A 13,469-nucleotide genomic window follows, 5' to 3' on the forward strand; every position below is an offset into this window, starting at 1 on the left:
AGAGGGAGAGAGAAAGTGTTTTTAAAAAGTAAAACAAGCAAACCAGATTTGTATCACTAGCTCCTTTTATTTGGCAGAAGAGCAGCTGTCTTTTTGTATGTTTTTGACAAATCACATTGTTATTATTTTATATAAAAAGAAAACAAAACAAAAAAAAAGTGGTATTCTCAAAAAAGCAAGATATGCTTATTTTATATGCAGACAAGAGGTTCATTTTCATATTTTCATTTTTAAAAAACATTAACGGGGATCATTGTATTTGGGCATCAAGCCTGTTCAGACAAATAGCTTTGTGGACCAATATTTTCAGAAGCATCATTATTATTTTTCACAGAAGCAAGGACAGAGGTAAAAATAGGGAATAAACATTTCCGAATTACACACCCTCAATACTCTAATGCTCTTGTATACTGATTGAGGTTCTGATGCACATTTAGATGTCTATTGCAGAAGGATGTTTGGTGAGCAGAATTCCTCATTAGAGCAGTCTGATGTATCTTGGTATTCTCACATCACATTAAACACCACTCTGGGTTTAATTTATTTTTTACTCTATACAAATCAAATGCTAAAGGTAAAACGTTAGCAAATGACAACTGGAGTCATGTCAAGTTGTCATTTTTTGGGCTGTGAAAATCTGCTAACTTAATGTGGAAAGCTCAGGTTGTGTTTTTACATGTGCAGCTATTTCTTCATGTTCCAGTATAATGGGTAGTATTATTTTTGTTTGGTGGTTCTTCTCCTTTTTAAACATGTTGCAGGCCAGGTTTAGCTTATGGTGAGAGTTGGGAATCTCCTTGTAATTCTGAGATCTCTAGTTGGAAAGCTAGTCTCCTGATATAACCAGATCCCATCTTTGTTAGTCACCTCATGAAGATCGGTAAGCTCCTAACTTTTGATGGTTGGGGTAATGGAGAGAGAGAGAAAAGAAAGAAATCCATCCTTTTAAAGTCCTGCATAGAAAATAAACATTATACAACTGATCGTACAGGGCACCTCTAACTTAGTCCAGGTAAAGTTAAGCAGTGTACATTGATACACATTAGTGTTATTTTATTCTTGAATGTGTTGAGGATTTCAAAAAAAAAAAAAAAAAATGGATAGGTTTTGTCTCCTGTAAAATATTTTGTCTCCGTATTCTTTTGCTACAACCTAAAGTCGCTGAATGCCCACCTTTCTTGTAAATAATTGTTTAAGAAACCCAAGTGTGTTCATCCTTGCCTTGCCTTTGTTTCACTGACTAAAGAAGTCGATGGCAAACAGTCTCCCCAAAACTACCAGGCTGTTCAATTTCTATCATGACCTACACCCCCCCCCCCCCCCCCCCATGTTTTGACGTCTCCACCTTTGCAATATTTGTGTGTACAGCAGTATTTTAATAAAGAATACCAACACTTTTACTCTGGCTATCACTGTGGTGTCCATATGTGTGTATTTCTTCCTCAGATATTATTGGTACAGTCTCTGCTCTCATTCTGGCTGTCTTAAGGATCTTTTTATTTTGGGAAGAGCCACTATGCCTTGAAAGGTGTACGTTAATGTGATTTGTGGCACAGCTTTTATTCCTTTACAACTGCAATTCTTATTAAGTGTGCTGTTGGTCTTGCACCATATTTCCCAGATGTTTCCCGCAGTTCTATTGTTTAAATTAGGGACATTTCATAGCACGAGTGATTTCAAGACATCTCGGTCCACTCAGATTCATGACATGCCTCCCAGCCCACACACCCACACACAGGACATCCACATATCTCAGCATGACCCGGCAGGAACGGGTACATTTTCAACAGCAGAGGAATTAGCAGAAACACCTGTCTCAGGTACTGCTTGCCATGCTTCGGTAAATGAGAGGAATCACATTGCATGTTAGGAGTGTAGGGGGTTTGCATTATCAGCATTACTAATTGACAGATAAATATGAATTAATGCGGCACACAATGCACTTGGTATATGGAAATATTTTATTATATACATTTAATTGGTAGTACATTTATGAATTATACAATTTTATTTTTAGCATATTCCTGTTTACAAGGATAAAAAATACTAATACATTTTAAAAAGTTTCCAGTTCTCAATATGTAAATATTTTATGTACAAATGAATATTGAGTGCAATACAGCAATAACATACTTGCAAGTTCCACTTTTTCCTTTTTTGAGTCCCAGCTTTAAAATAACAATTCCTTATTCCCTGTTTTAGTGAGGTGAAAGATTCCCCATTTAGACTTTTGTCAAAACATAATTTTGTTATACCGTCATCTTAGATTATATCTGGCAATGGATCCGTTTTTGTTTTCCAGAAAACAATTAAAACAGTTTGTGTGTGTATGTAATGTCTATTTATAAAACGGCGTGGAGTGGCAAGCAACATCCCATCGCATATTCCTTATATGACCGTGCAATAGGATTGAGCCCCTAGTGTTTCTTCTGCCATATTATAAGATCAATAGCACACTCCATGGTGTCCGGTCATACTATAATTAATACATCACTTGTGCGGTGTCTGGCTGTTCAAATCATTCAAAATGATTTCTGCTATAAAACATATAAAGACACCCTGTACACATGATGTAATAACTCCTCATCAATCACAAAAATGAAGAGTGTGCTCGGGAACTGCTATGAATGAAACATGTTCTGTGGGCGTGAACATCTCTACACAGAAAAAAGGTTATGGAATTCTATGAATGAAACATGTTCTGTGGGCGTGAACATCTCTACACAGAAAAAAGGTTCTGGAATTCTATGAATGAAACATGTTCTGTGGGCGTGAACATCTCTACACAGAAAAAAGGTTCTGGAATTCTATGAATGAAACATGTTCTGTGAGCGTGATAACTCTATACAGAAAAATAGAGGTCCTGGAATTCTATGAGTGAAACATGTCGCTCTGTGCACGTGATAACATCTACACAGAAAAGAGGTTCTGGAGTTCTGACAGCCCCTTACCGGAGGATGATTTCTCAAGTGATTTATAATGAAATACACTCTGGGCTTTACAGCGTGACTGGACGCCCTGTAGTTTGTTACTGCTTCCATGAATATTTCTTCTACAAAACAGTTACCATTACAAACAAAAGTGACCGATGTGGCGCATTGATGTTACATACCCAGCATCTGCTAAAGGTAGTTGACTGATCCCATGTATGATGCGCCCACTTCATGGTATTTACTGATCAGCTCTATTGATATATTCAGAGCTGTGGCACGGATGTGCCTCTGTCCTCAGTTTATTTTTGCACATGCCGTTTTTGCTGCAGTGACATTACTTCCGTGGGCAACTAAGTATGCAGCCGTTACTCGTATATACATGCGAGAATAGAGGTAACACATGGGTGAGTTCCAAAGTCTCTGTACAAGTTTTATTATTAAATACAGTTTAAAAAAATTAAATAATCTTGTTCCTATACACAATAATACTGATATTATCAACTTAAAGGTAAAATAGCTATTGAGTTATAATCTGCCCTAACAGCACATCACTTTTATTTCTTGTATAAAAATATAAAAAATTATTAAGCGCAGATAATTGAATACTTAGTAGCTGTACTGCAGTTGTAATTTGAATATATATATATATATATATATATATATATAAATTAGTCAAGGCTGAGCCATGCCTACTAAACAGCAAACCTACAAACCAGTTTCATTGACAATGGACAGGGTGATTAGAAAGTAAGCTTACCACTCAATGATATGGTGCATTGATGTGGTAAACTTACTTTCTAATCACCCTGTACTTTAAGAAAGCGTTTGAACCACTGCTTAATTCCTCGTGTACCAAAGGGGTTCACATCCACTGCCCCTTATCCTCCCCTTACCTTGTTTTGAACACACTTGGTTCTTTGCAAAGACTAATTGATTTTTTTTTTTTTTAAGCCAAAGAACTAACAGATTTTCAACACATTAAAAAGGGAGGCCAGTAATAATGAGTAAGTAGCTTCAAATCAAATAACATTTTTAATTTCCTTTACTAGTTTACGGGTTAATGAACACCCTTCCCTCATTCCATTAAAAAACATATGACAATGTGACCTTTCAACTCTGCCAGCACTGCCTGCTCAGTGTTCACAAAGACCCAGTTTAGAACCCACAGCTGGAGATATTATGTTATAAAAAAAGCTGCTCAGAGAATCTGTCCTTCAACAGCTCCTTTACTGTCATTAATCAACTCGCTGATTCCCCAGTAACATGCTGTGACCCCTAAGTCACTGCTAAGCTGAAATGACATAAAGAAATCAGCAGAGAAATCCAGAACTGCGCTGGCTTTGACTAGAGAATACTGTGCCAACAAGAATGCAAGACTGCACAGCAAAGCAACAACACCAGGAGAGCGAGGCGATGTTCTCTAACCCTTAAAGAAAGTGCAGTATGAAAAGGAGCTGCTCCAGTCAGTAAGTGGTCCCGGAAGCCGGCGTTAGTAAAACACATACCTTAGAAATACATGTTTATAAAAAGGGAAATAAAAAAGGTCTTATAGTGGTGGGAAGAAGGAGACTGCTGCGTTGTAATCGGGGGGTGGGGAGCAGCAGGGTTCCTGCATGGAGCTGCTGCAGGAGGCTGCTCCACAGTCCTGCTCCCTGAGAGCACAGCTGCTGATGTACGTGTTTGACTGAACGGGCTCCTTGCGTTTGCTTGCGGCTTTCAATCTGCAAAACAAAATGATGCAATCCCTTTAGTACAACAGACACACGCTGCAGTTTCCTAGGGAGGCCAGCCATTCTGTTATTACTCAATAATGGAACAGCAAATAAAGCATGGCTGAGAGATGTTCTAAAAGCACTGCTTATTAATGAAGTGCTACACCCAGATACATCACATTCATTACAACACCCCATTGCTTCTGCAGTTCAGCAGTGTGCACATGTATTACAACACCCCATTGCTTCTGCAGTTCAGCAGTGTGCACATGTATTACAACACCCCATTGCTTCTGCAGTTCAGCAGTGTGCACATGTATTACAACACCCCATTGCTACTGTAGTTCAGCAGTGTGCACATGTATTACAACACCCCATTGCTTCTGCAGTTCAGCAGTGTGCACATGTATTACAACACCCCATTGCTTCTGCAGTTCAGCAGTGTGCACATGTATTACAACACAGCAGTGTGGAGTAGTGGTTAGGGCTCTGGACTCTTGACCGGAGGGTCGTGGGTTCAATCCCCGGTGGGGACACTGCTGCTGTACCCTTGAGCAAGGTACTTTACCTAGATTGCTCCAGTAATAACCCAACTGTATAAATGGGTAATTGTATGTAAAAATAATGTGATATCTTGTAACAATTGTAAGTCGCCCTGGATAAGGGCGTCATAAAAAATAATAATAATAATAATAATAACACCCCATTGCTTCTGCAGTTCAGCAGTGTGCACATGTGTTACAACACCCCATTGCTTCTGTGGTTTTGATTTGTTGTGCATAGGAATTGAAACCACTGGAACTGAAACTCCCGGAAAATTGTCAAAATTGTCAAATGAGTGATTGCCTAATTTAATTGATGGCTTTAAGAAGCCACACATGCAGTTCATTTAAAATAGAAAAAGAACACAGAGCCACACATGTTAAAAGTCACGAAACTTTTTAGAAGTTGTTGAAGATGCCTAATTAAAGCACAAAGTTGTCTAACATTTTCATACGAGTGCCTATTGCTTCTATATCATCGATTACTGACCGGAAACTGAAATTGTCACACCCAGAGGTTTTTATGCAGGTAGGTATATTAAGGATATCAATGACAAATCTTGAGGTTTTCAAATACATTTGCACACTACTGTAACTCTTTCAGAGGGGCTGCAGTTTCACAGCATGCCTTTATGAAAACATGCTGCTGATAAGCTGGAGTAAAGGCTTCCCTGAAAGCTTTTTTTTTTTTACCCTGTTAATCAGCGTATGCATTAAAATGAACTCTGCCAGTGATGAAGGCTAGTTATTTTAGATTTTCTAACCGAATCATCCCATCTCAGGAGGGGGGGGGGGGGGGGGCAGGAAGGATTTGTAATTATGCTCACGTCCCGCCGTCATTAAACACCCTGAACAATGTGCTGCTCTGACAAGCTCAAATGGGTCAGGGTTAATGGAACAGGTTGAGTGTCGTTCTGATAGCAGGGTAACGTGTTTATCAATTGAACTGTGTTTACACAGGCCAGCAGCTTGGAAGGATCTCAATGTGCACTCTAAGGAGCTTCCTGTGAATGCAATCCAAGTGTGCCAAGTGATATCAACGAGCAACCAAACAACACGGGCGCAGAGGTCTCAGGACCCCTGGCACGTACAGGACAGCGTGTGTGTGTGCTTTCACAAGGTCCAGGCAGGATAGCTTTCCACATTGCATTAGAACACAGATCAGAAACTGTCAGACAAGCCTACCTCCGAACTGGGGGATACATCAGCTGAAATATCCAATTACACAAAGATTGACTCTCTGAATTAGTAACAAAGAAGATCAGTTGGTAGCTATTTGGACCCCAGTTGAAGAACAATAGATCAAATCTGGGGATGCAAATTTAAAATCAATTCATTGCTGTTTTTATTATAGTCTGACTATTGGAATGGATTATGGTTTGTTTTGATGTGATGTATTTCTCTCTCAATGTATAGTAATAGACTGCAATGGCTTTAACCTCCCTGCTACTACGTCAGCAATGCAGTATAGTCCAGATTATGCCAATATAGCAGTACTGTATATTCCAGACTGTGCCACTCTGGCACTCTGGTCTCTCCTGCACAGCACTCAGGGCAGGTGTTTAGCACAGAGGGTGTGTTTGGCCACACACACCTACCCAAAGGAATGGGAGGAGGAGTGTCTTGGTTTGCCTCTGCTCCACATCAGGCACTTGAACTCTTCAGAGGCCAGGACCATCCCACTGTCCGTCTGGTAATCCTGCTTTTAAAAGACAAGAGGAACAGCGGGTCAGTGCTGCAGGGGAACATGAAGAGACGGGCAACACAAACAAGAGAGGTTTAACTGAACTGAGCTGACACACAGAGCTCCATTCTCCATGCATAGTGATTAAACAGGTGCAGATTGGTTTAGATTTAACTGAACTGTGCTGACTCAGAGCGCTACGTTCTCCATGCATAGTGATTAAACGGGTGCAGATTGGTTTGTAGCATTACGGGCCATATTCTCAAAGCATTGCCTCCAAAAAAACATGTTACAAAATGAGATACAAAACACACTGAAGAGAACTTGAAATATATCACTTAGTTGTCTGGTTCAAGTTTTGACCTCTTTCAACAAATAGGAGTTGATTGGAAAAAACTGATTTATCAGATAGGCTCCTGATAACATCAAACTGCGGTATGAAGCTCTATGACAGTATCTTTAATGAATCCCCTTGATATAGTCCTGCTTGAGCTCGCTGGATACAGCCCTGTACTGTACTTACATGAGGGAGCGCTCTGTCCCTCAGCGAGAGCTCTTCGAATGTGTTAAACTCCTGTGCCCTCCGTGTGTTCATGTATCTGGAATGTATTAATGGGAACCTGATGAGTACGTCTTTTAATATCTACTGTAGAAAAAAGAAAAACACACCAAAGAAAGCCAGGACCTGCAACGGTTCACAATTATTTTACTAATGCTAAAAACAATGTAAGATAAGCAAGGAGTATTCAAACAGCTGCCAGTTCAGTGTCTTCTTATTCACACTGAAGCTTGCTATCATTAGATAAATACAGAACATACCTGCATTCCTTTAGCGCTAATGCTTCACATTCATTTGACATGCTTTCTGGGGTTTTCTTTAACTCTCGGAGAATGACTCAGACTGGGACTTCAACTAGCAAGCCAGGAGGTCTAGTGTAGCTAATGCATCCCTTCCCTTATCTATCCCATTGCCTTTGAGCTGTAATGCCTCTCAGCACATACCCAAAGCCCCCTGAGCACTCATAGCTGAACGTGGAGCCCGAGTCCTGAGCCTCTTCCTCCACAGAGCAGTGTGAGGATGAGGAGCTGGAGCAGGCAGCGGGGCTGCTCGATGTCAGGAGGGTATTTAGGGGAATGTAGTCTTTTCCATCCTGCAAGGAGGACACAGTCTTGTGTTAATGGAATCGTTAAAAGAGTTTGTCAAACTCCAGATTCAGTATCACACTTTTATAAAACTTGTGGCCTCCCTGCGTTGATATACCTGCCGTGTATTAATGGGAAACTGATGAGTATGAGTTTTAAGATCTAAACTGTTTAAATTGAATCTTTAGACATTTTAACTGTTTATGTGAACTCTAATGGGGTATGAGAATTTACCTTGCAAAGACTTCTATGCATTATAAAGTATAGCAAAGGGAATTTGACATGCTACACTAACACATGCAGTGGGATTGAATTATAAAGAGCATGCACCGGGTACAAAGTTTACGTGTTTATTCGTTATTAACCCAGGTAAATGGAAATTCAGGTTACAAATCTTTTTTTTTCATGTGCAATCGTACATGCTGAGAGATAGATTAGAAACAAAAAAAACACCAACCTTAAAAAAGAAAAATACTCATTTTAAGAATGACTAGTTCACAACTTTGTTAAGAGCGCTAGTGGCATTAAGAAGATGTTATTTTCGAAGGGTGTGTTTCCGTTCTGCTTCTCATATCTCACACAACTGCTCCAAACTGTGTGCACTCTGGAGCTCAGCAAGTGCTTCATGAAAAGTGTTGCTGCGGACTGTGTCATCAGAGCTGGCATACCTGCTGCACATTGGCTTGAAGCAGATCCCCCAGCCGCTCCACAAGCTCAGAAAAGGTCGGCCGTTCCTTCGGGTCACTCTCCCAGCACGACAGCATGGTCTTATAACTGCAGGAAGCAAAAGCAACAGGCTGTAATCAGGGTCACTCTCCCAGCACGACAGCATGGTCCATAACTGCAGGGACCAAAAGCAACAGGCTGTAATCATCTGCAATCTGTAATCATGTATTCCATGTTAGTTGTGGTGGATGGCTGGTTTCTCAGCTTGTTATCCTATTTAACACAAAATTCCCAAACACACGACACATTTCTGTAACATTCAGGGACAATCTGAGAGACCGAAGCCCTGCGCTGTGCCATACTGTCCAAGGTATATCAGTTTCTACTAAGTGTTTTCTTTTGTTTTCAATAGTAACTTTGTTTCATGTATCGTTCAACAGGCACAACAGTGTCACAGCGCAACATCAGTAGCAGAAGTATGATTTCAAACAAAACAGTCAATATAGATGGAAGTGGTTTTATTGTGACAAGTTAACTCATAGAACAGTAGGGTAGAGGAGAGGGAGAGGGAGAGGGGAGATGAGAGGGAGGGGGAGAGGGAGAGGGGAGGGGAGGGGAGGGGAGGGGGGAGGTGACAGAGAGGGGAAGGGGAGAGGGAGAGGGACAGCTACCCCATTCTACCCCTCTGCCAGTGTGCTTTCACCCTGCCCTGCAATCCAGATCTGATGTGGGTCCGGCTTTTTACTGTATGTAATTAATTATATCTTCATATTTTTCCAGAAGACATGCATTTGTTTCAAAGAATAGATGTAAAGAAATGTTTTAAAGCTATAAATTTGAAAGGTCACCATATTACTTTTTTTCCCTGTATGCCATAGAAGGCTAAAGAAAGCAGACAAATTTATATATTTAAAAAAAATAATAATTCTAAGGTTTGTATGCAAAAACCAATGAGGTATGTCTTTGCTAAATTTCACGAAATAAAATTCAATGTACAGTCATCTTTCTCAGACCAAAAAAACTGGATAAGAACAAATATGTAAATAAATATTGGTCTTGTTAAAATGCATTACCCTGATATTTGGTACAGGGGACTCATCTATTCGGGTGATGATATCATGTTTTTGAAAGCTATAGGAAAGCACACTAAGCTGATCAAAAGGATAACAAGCTGGCTGTCCAGAGAGTCTTGGGCAGATCCTTTTTTTTTTTTTTTGCTGGTGGGAAATAACTTGTGTGTTCAGTGTGCAGACTACAGGGAGAGAAAGGCAGTGCGACGTTAAAGAACTCACACATTCAAACAACCAGGAGAGCAAAGAAACCAGGACCAGTAAGGTACCTTCTTACTAATGAGATTAAATAGTGTTACTCTGTGTTTCTTGACGTTAGTTAGTCTGAATTTGATAATCGGAGTCAATATGGAGGTAGGGTTACCACTGTTCACTGTCGTTTGGGTATGAGCTACTCTCTCAAACCTCCATTGTGCAAGGTTTTATTGTTCTTTTTTTTGTAATTTACTCCTTCACAGGATAGGGTTTCTGAGCATCTATATTTAAATAAAATTACGCAATTTACAATGTGAACAGGGACTCGCATTGTCCAATACACAGGATTTCACCTAAAACCTTCAGGGACTACAGGAGTGCCTGTACAGTAAGGTATATCAGTTTTCTAAACACAGACAGTAGGGTGGAACTGCCATTTGTAAGAAAAGGTTTTGCCGATTAAACACACATTCTACATATTCAAGGTCCAATTAGCCATGCAGCTATTGTGACTTCCCCTTTCACAGCTACAGCAGCTAGCTTCCTTTGCATGAAGTTTCATGGGCAGCATGTTACCACAGCATCAGCTGCCCAAGCTAAAAATAGGGAAATGAATGACATCTTATTTGTTTGTTTTTCACACATCCCCACAGCTAGCCTCCCACCTGTGTTTCAGCCGGTTTCAGCACAGCGGCCAAACACATTGTAAACATTACTATCTCATCACTTACTTCTTGTGTTTCTTATTTTGTATTCTGTTTTGTTTGAGGCATTATTATATCTACCTGTATATATAAATATTGTTTTTATACGCTGGCTGTGGAACAGCATGTCTGGGGGTTTACCCCAGAGCAAGTTTTTGCAATCCACATGAAAAACGTTTGTGCCACACACACAGTCATTCTGCATTGGTAGTAAATTGATAACAATTGATGTACCACTATTTGTATATATATATATACAGTCTCAAGGAAAATTGACTTATATACAGATATACAGACTTCAAACCTGTGCTATACAGTGTTTACCGTAAGGGTGCAGACAAAACCCTCCTATAAACCTCACATCTCTCTCTCTCTCTCTCTCTCTCTCTCTCTCTCTCTCTCTCTCTCTCTCTCTCTCTCTCTCTCTCTCTCTCTCTATATATATATATATATATATATATATATATATAGATAGATAGATAGATAGATAGATAGATAGGTAGATAGATAGATAGATAGATAGGGAGAGAGAGAGAGAGTACAGAGAATTAAAAAACAGCAAACAGCTCTGCATCCAAGGACACTCAAGATCCACCCAACGAGGTTAGAAGCTGGTCTTTCTGGAGTGCGGTGAAACTCAGCTTGTTACACAGACCCCTGACCCCGGAGAGGAAACCCAGACTGGGTCACATGCACTCACAGATATCACTAATACCAATCACCGGGAGCCGTCAGATTAGATCACAATCACTTCACATCAGCAGTGTCCCAGTATGCTATGTGTACTGTGCTGGGCTTACATTTCTGGTGTTGCATACTCCGGAGCTCGCATTCTTGTCCCTTCTTTGAGTCTGCGGCAGAAATCTTCATCGATCTGGACGCCAGGATACGGAGAAGCTCCTAAACACAATAACATGGATGGGTCAGTGCACAAGCAGCAGCGGCCAGTCAGAGGTCAATCTGATAAGAGGAACGGTCATGCTGCACACCCAGCGACCTCCCGCTGCTGCTCTCAAACGTTCTGTACTGACCTAAAGAGAAGATCTCCCACAGCAGCACTCCATAGGACCACACATCACTCTGAGTCGTGTAGAGCTTGTCAAAAACGGATTCCAGGGCCATCCACTTCAGAGGAAGCCTGGCCTGTAGAGAGTAGAAGAAACCCACTGGCTTTAGCAACGACTTTCTGACTGTGCCACTTAGAATGTGCCCAAATCAAACCCACTGGCTTTGCAATGACTTTCATTGACTGTGCCACTTAGAATGTGCCCAAATCAAACCCACTGGCTTTGCAATGACTTTCATTGACTGTGCCACTTAGAATGTGCCCAAATCAAACCCACTGGCTTTGCAATGACTTTCATTGACTGTGCCACTTAGAATGTGCCCAAATCAAACCCACTGGCTTTGCAATGACTTTCATTGACTGTGCCACTTAGAATGTGCCCAAATCAAACCTACTGGCTTTGCAATGACTTTCATTGACTGTGCCACTTAGAATGTGCCCAAATCAAACCTACTGGCTTTGCAATGACTTTCATTGACTGTGCCACTTAGAATGTGCCCAAATCAAACCCACTGGCTTTGCAATGACTTTCATTGACTGTGCCACTTAGAATGTGCCCAAATCAAACCCACTGGCTTTGCAATGACTTTCATTGACTGTGCCACTTAGAATGTGCTCAAATTTAAACCCGTTTGACTGTGGAAAAAAATACATTTTAAACAGCGCACTTAATAAATGGACTGCAAATTAAAGACGTTCCACGTCCCCATGTGTTCATACAACTGTGTTCCACATCCCCTTGTGTTCATACAACTGTGTTCCACGTCCCCATTTGTTCATACAACTGTGTTCCACGTCCCCATGTATTCATACAACTGTGTTCCACGTCCCCATGTGTTCATACAACTTTGTTCCACGTCCCCATGTGTTCATACAACTGTGTTCCACGTCCCCATGTGTTCATACAACTGTTCAAATACAGCGTTCCACGTCCCCAAATGTTCATACAACTGTTTAAATAACGTACCTGTCATTGCTTTTTTCATTGTTAGCATCCTGACAACTTTTTACACTTGGAACTTTAAAGTCTGTTTCGAAGCTCTTTTAAAAAATGTCTGTACAGTAAACAGTTGTAGCAACACTTGGGGACACGCAACACTATATTTTTCAGAACCTCGCTACGTACTCTTAAACCCTCAATCAGAAAATAGTTTGCTGTCCAGTTCAACAATCATGGAGGGTTTAGTAGCAATAATGGATCAGTATGATTCATAGCTTGACAGATATTTTTAAAAGCACGATTTCCGTGCTGCACTGCTGAAAATAGCAGGCACAGTTGAATGATTCATATCTAGTAAATAAGCTAAAAATGTATAGTGCATCAGAGATGGTGACAGACCACAAAGAGCCCTCGCTAATCTGGTACACAGGCCCTTCATATTATTATCAGAGCTAATTTCACTTATCAGAATAGCTGGCAGCACAAACAACAGCGTTACTGTGCAGTAATTAGGCATCTATTTATTTTCTCTAAGAACCTTTGTTCTTTGATTGTGTCTGTAGCAACTAGCAGACTTCGAGCACAGCTCCAGGTTAAGCTCGCTTTAAAGTGATTTTGTATCTGTTTTTCATCCAGCCACTGAGCAAATAAATGTGTATTATTGAGTGTTTTAAAAGCAGATTAGAAGAATAAGTTCCTCTCATCCAATGAAAAGTCAGTTTACGGCCTCTGCACACCAGTAAACATGTCAGCGCCCCGGATGAGAGGAGAATTCGCTTCCAGTCGGCTTTTACAACACTCACTGCAGAGGGTA

General features: G+C 40.6%; 1 protein-coding gene across 2 annotated transcripts; it reads right to left on the reverse strand.

The window, feature by feature from the left end:
* Positions 1-1,942: 1,942 nt before the first annotated feature.
* On the reverse strand, positions 1,943-11,811 carry LOC131728756 (vascular endothelial growth factor receptor 1-like). Of its 2 annotated transcripts, none has more exons than XM_059019762.1 (7): positions 11,681-11,811; positions 11,450-11,549; positions 8,683-8,788; positions 7,874-8,022; positions 7,395-7,470; positions 6,786-6,886; positions 1,943-4,654 (listed from the first exon to the last, which is right to left on the reverse strand). In XM_059019762.1, exons 1-7 carry the CDS (start codon positions 11,769-11,771, stop codon positions 4,480-4,482), a joined length of 798 nt encoding a protein of 265 aa, XP_058875745.1. In that variant the 5' UTR covers positions 11,772-11,811; the 3' UTR covers positions 1,943-4,479. The 2 variants fall into 2 exon arrangements, with proteins under 2 accessions (XP_058875745.1, XP_058875744.1); XM_059019761.1 differs by having other exon boundaries at positions 6,786-6,889.
* Between the last annotated feature and the right edge of the window lie 1,658 nt (positions 11,812-13,469).

This window comes from Acipenser ruthenus, unplaced genomic scaffold (genome assembly GCF_902713425.1).
Source record: "Acipenser ruthenus unplaced genomic scaffold, fAciRut3.2 maternal haplotype, whole genome shotgun sequence".
NCBI classification, from domain to species: Eukaryota; Metazoa; Chordata; class Actinopteri; order Acipenseriformes; family Acipenseridae; genus Acipenser; species Acipenser ruthenus.

Bases quoted from the DNA above. Each gene is read 5' to 3' on its own strand.
- LOC131728756 (XM_059019761.1), bottom strand. From the start codon at position 11,771: ATGGCCCTGGAATCCGTTTTTGACAAGCTCTACACGACTCAGAGTGAT. The intron at 8,023-8,682 runs GTATGCCAGCTC...TCCTCCTTGCAG, and splicing joins TTCAAGCCAATGTGCAGCAG to GATGGAAAAGACTACATTCC. The intron at 7,471-7,873 runs GTATGTGCTGAG...AATACATTCCAG, and splicing joins GAGTGCTCAGGGGGCTTTGG to ATACATGAACACACGGAGGG.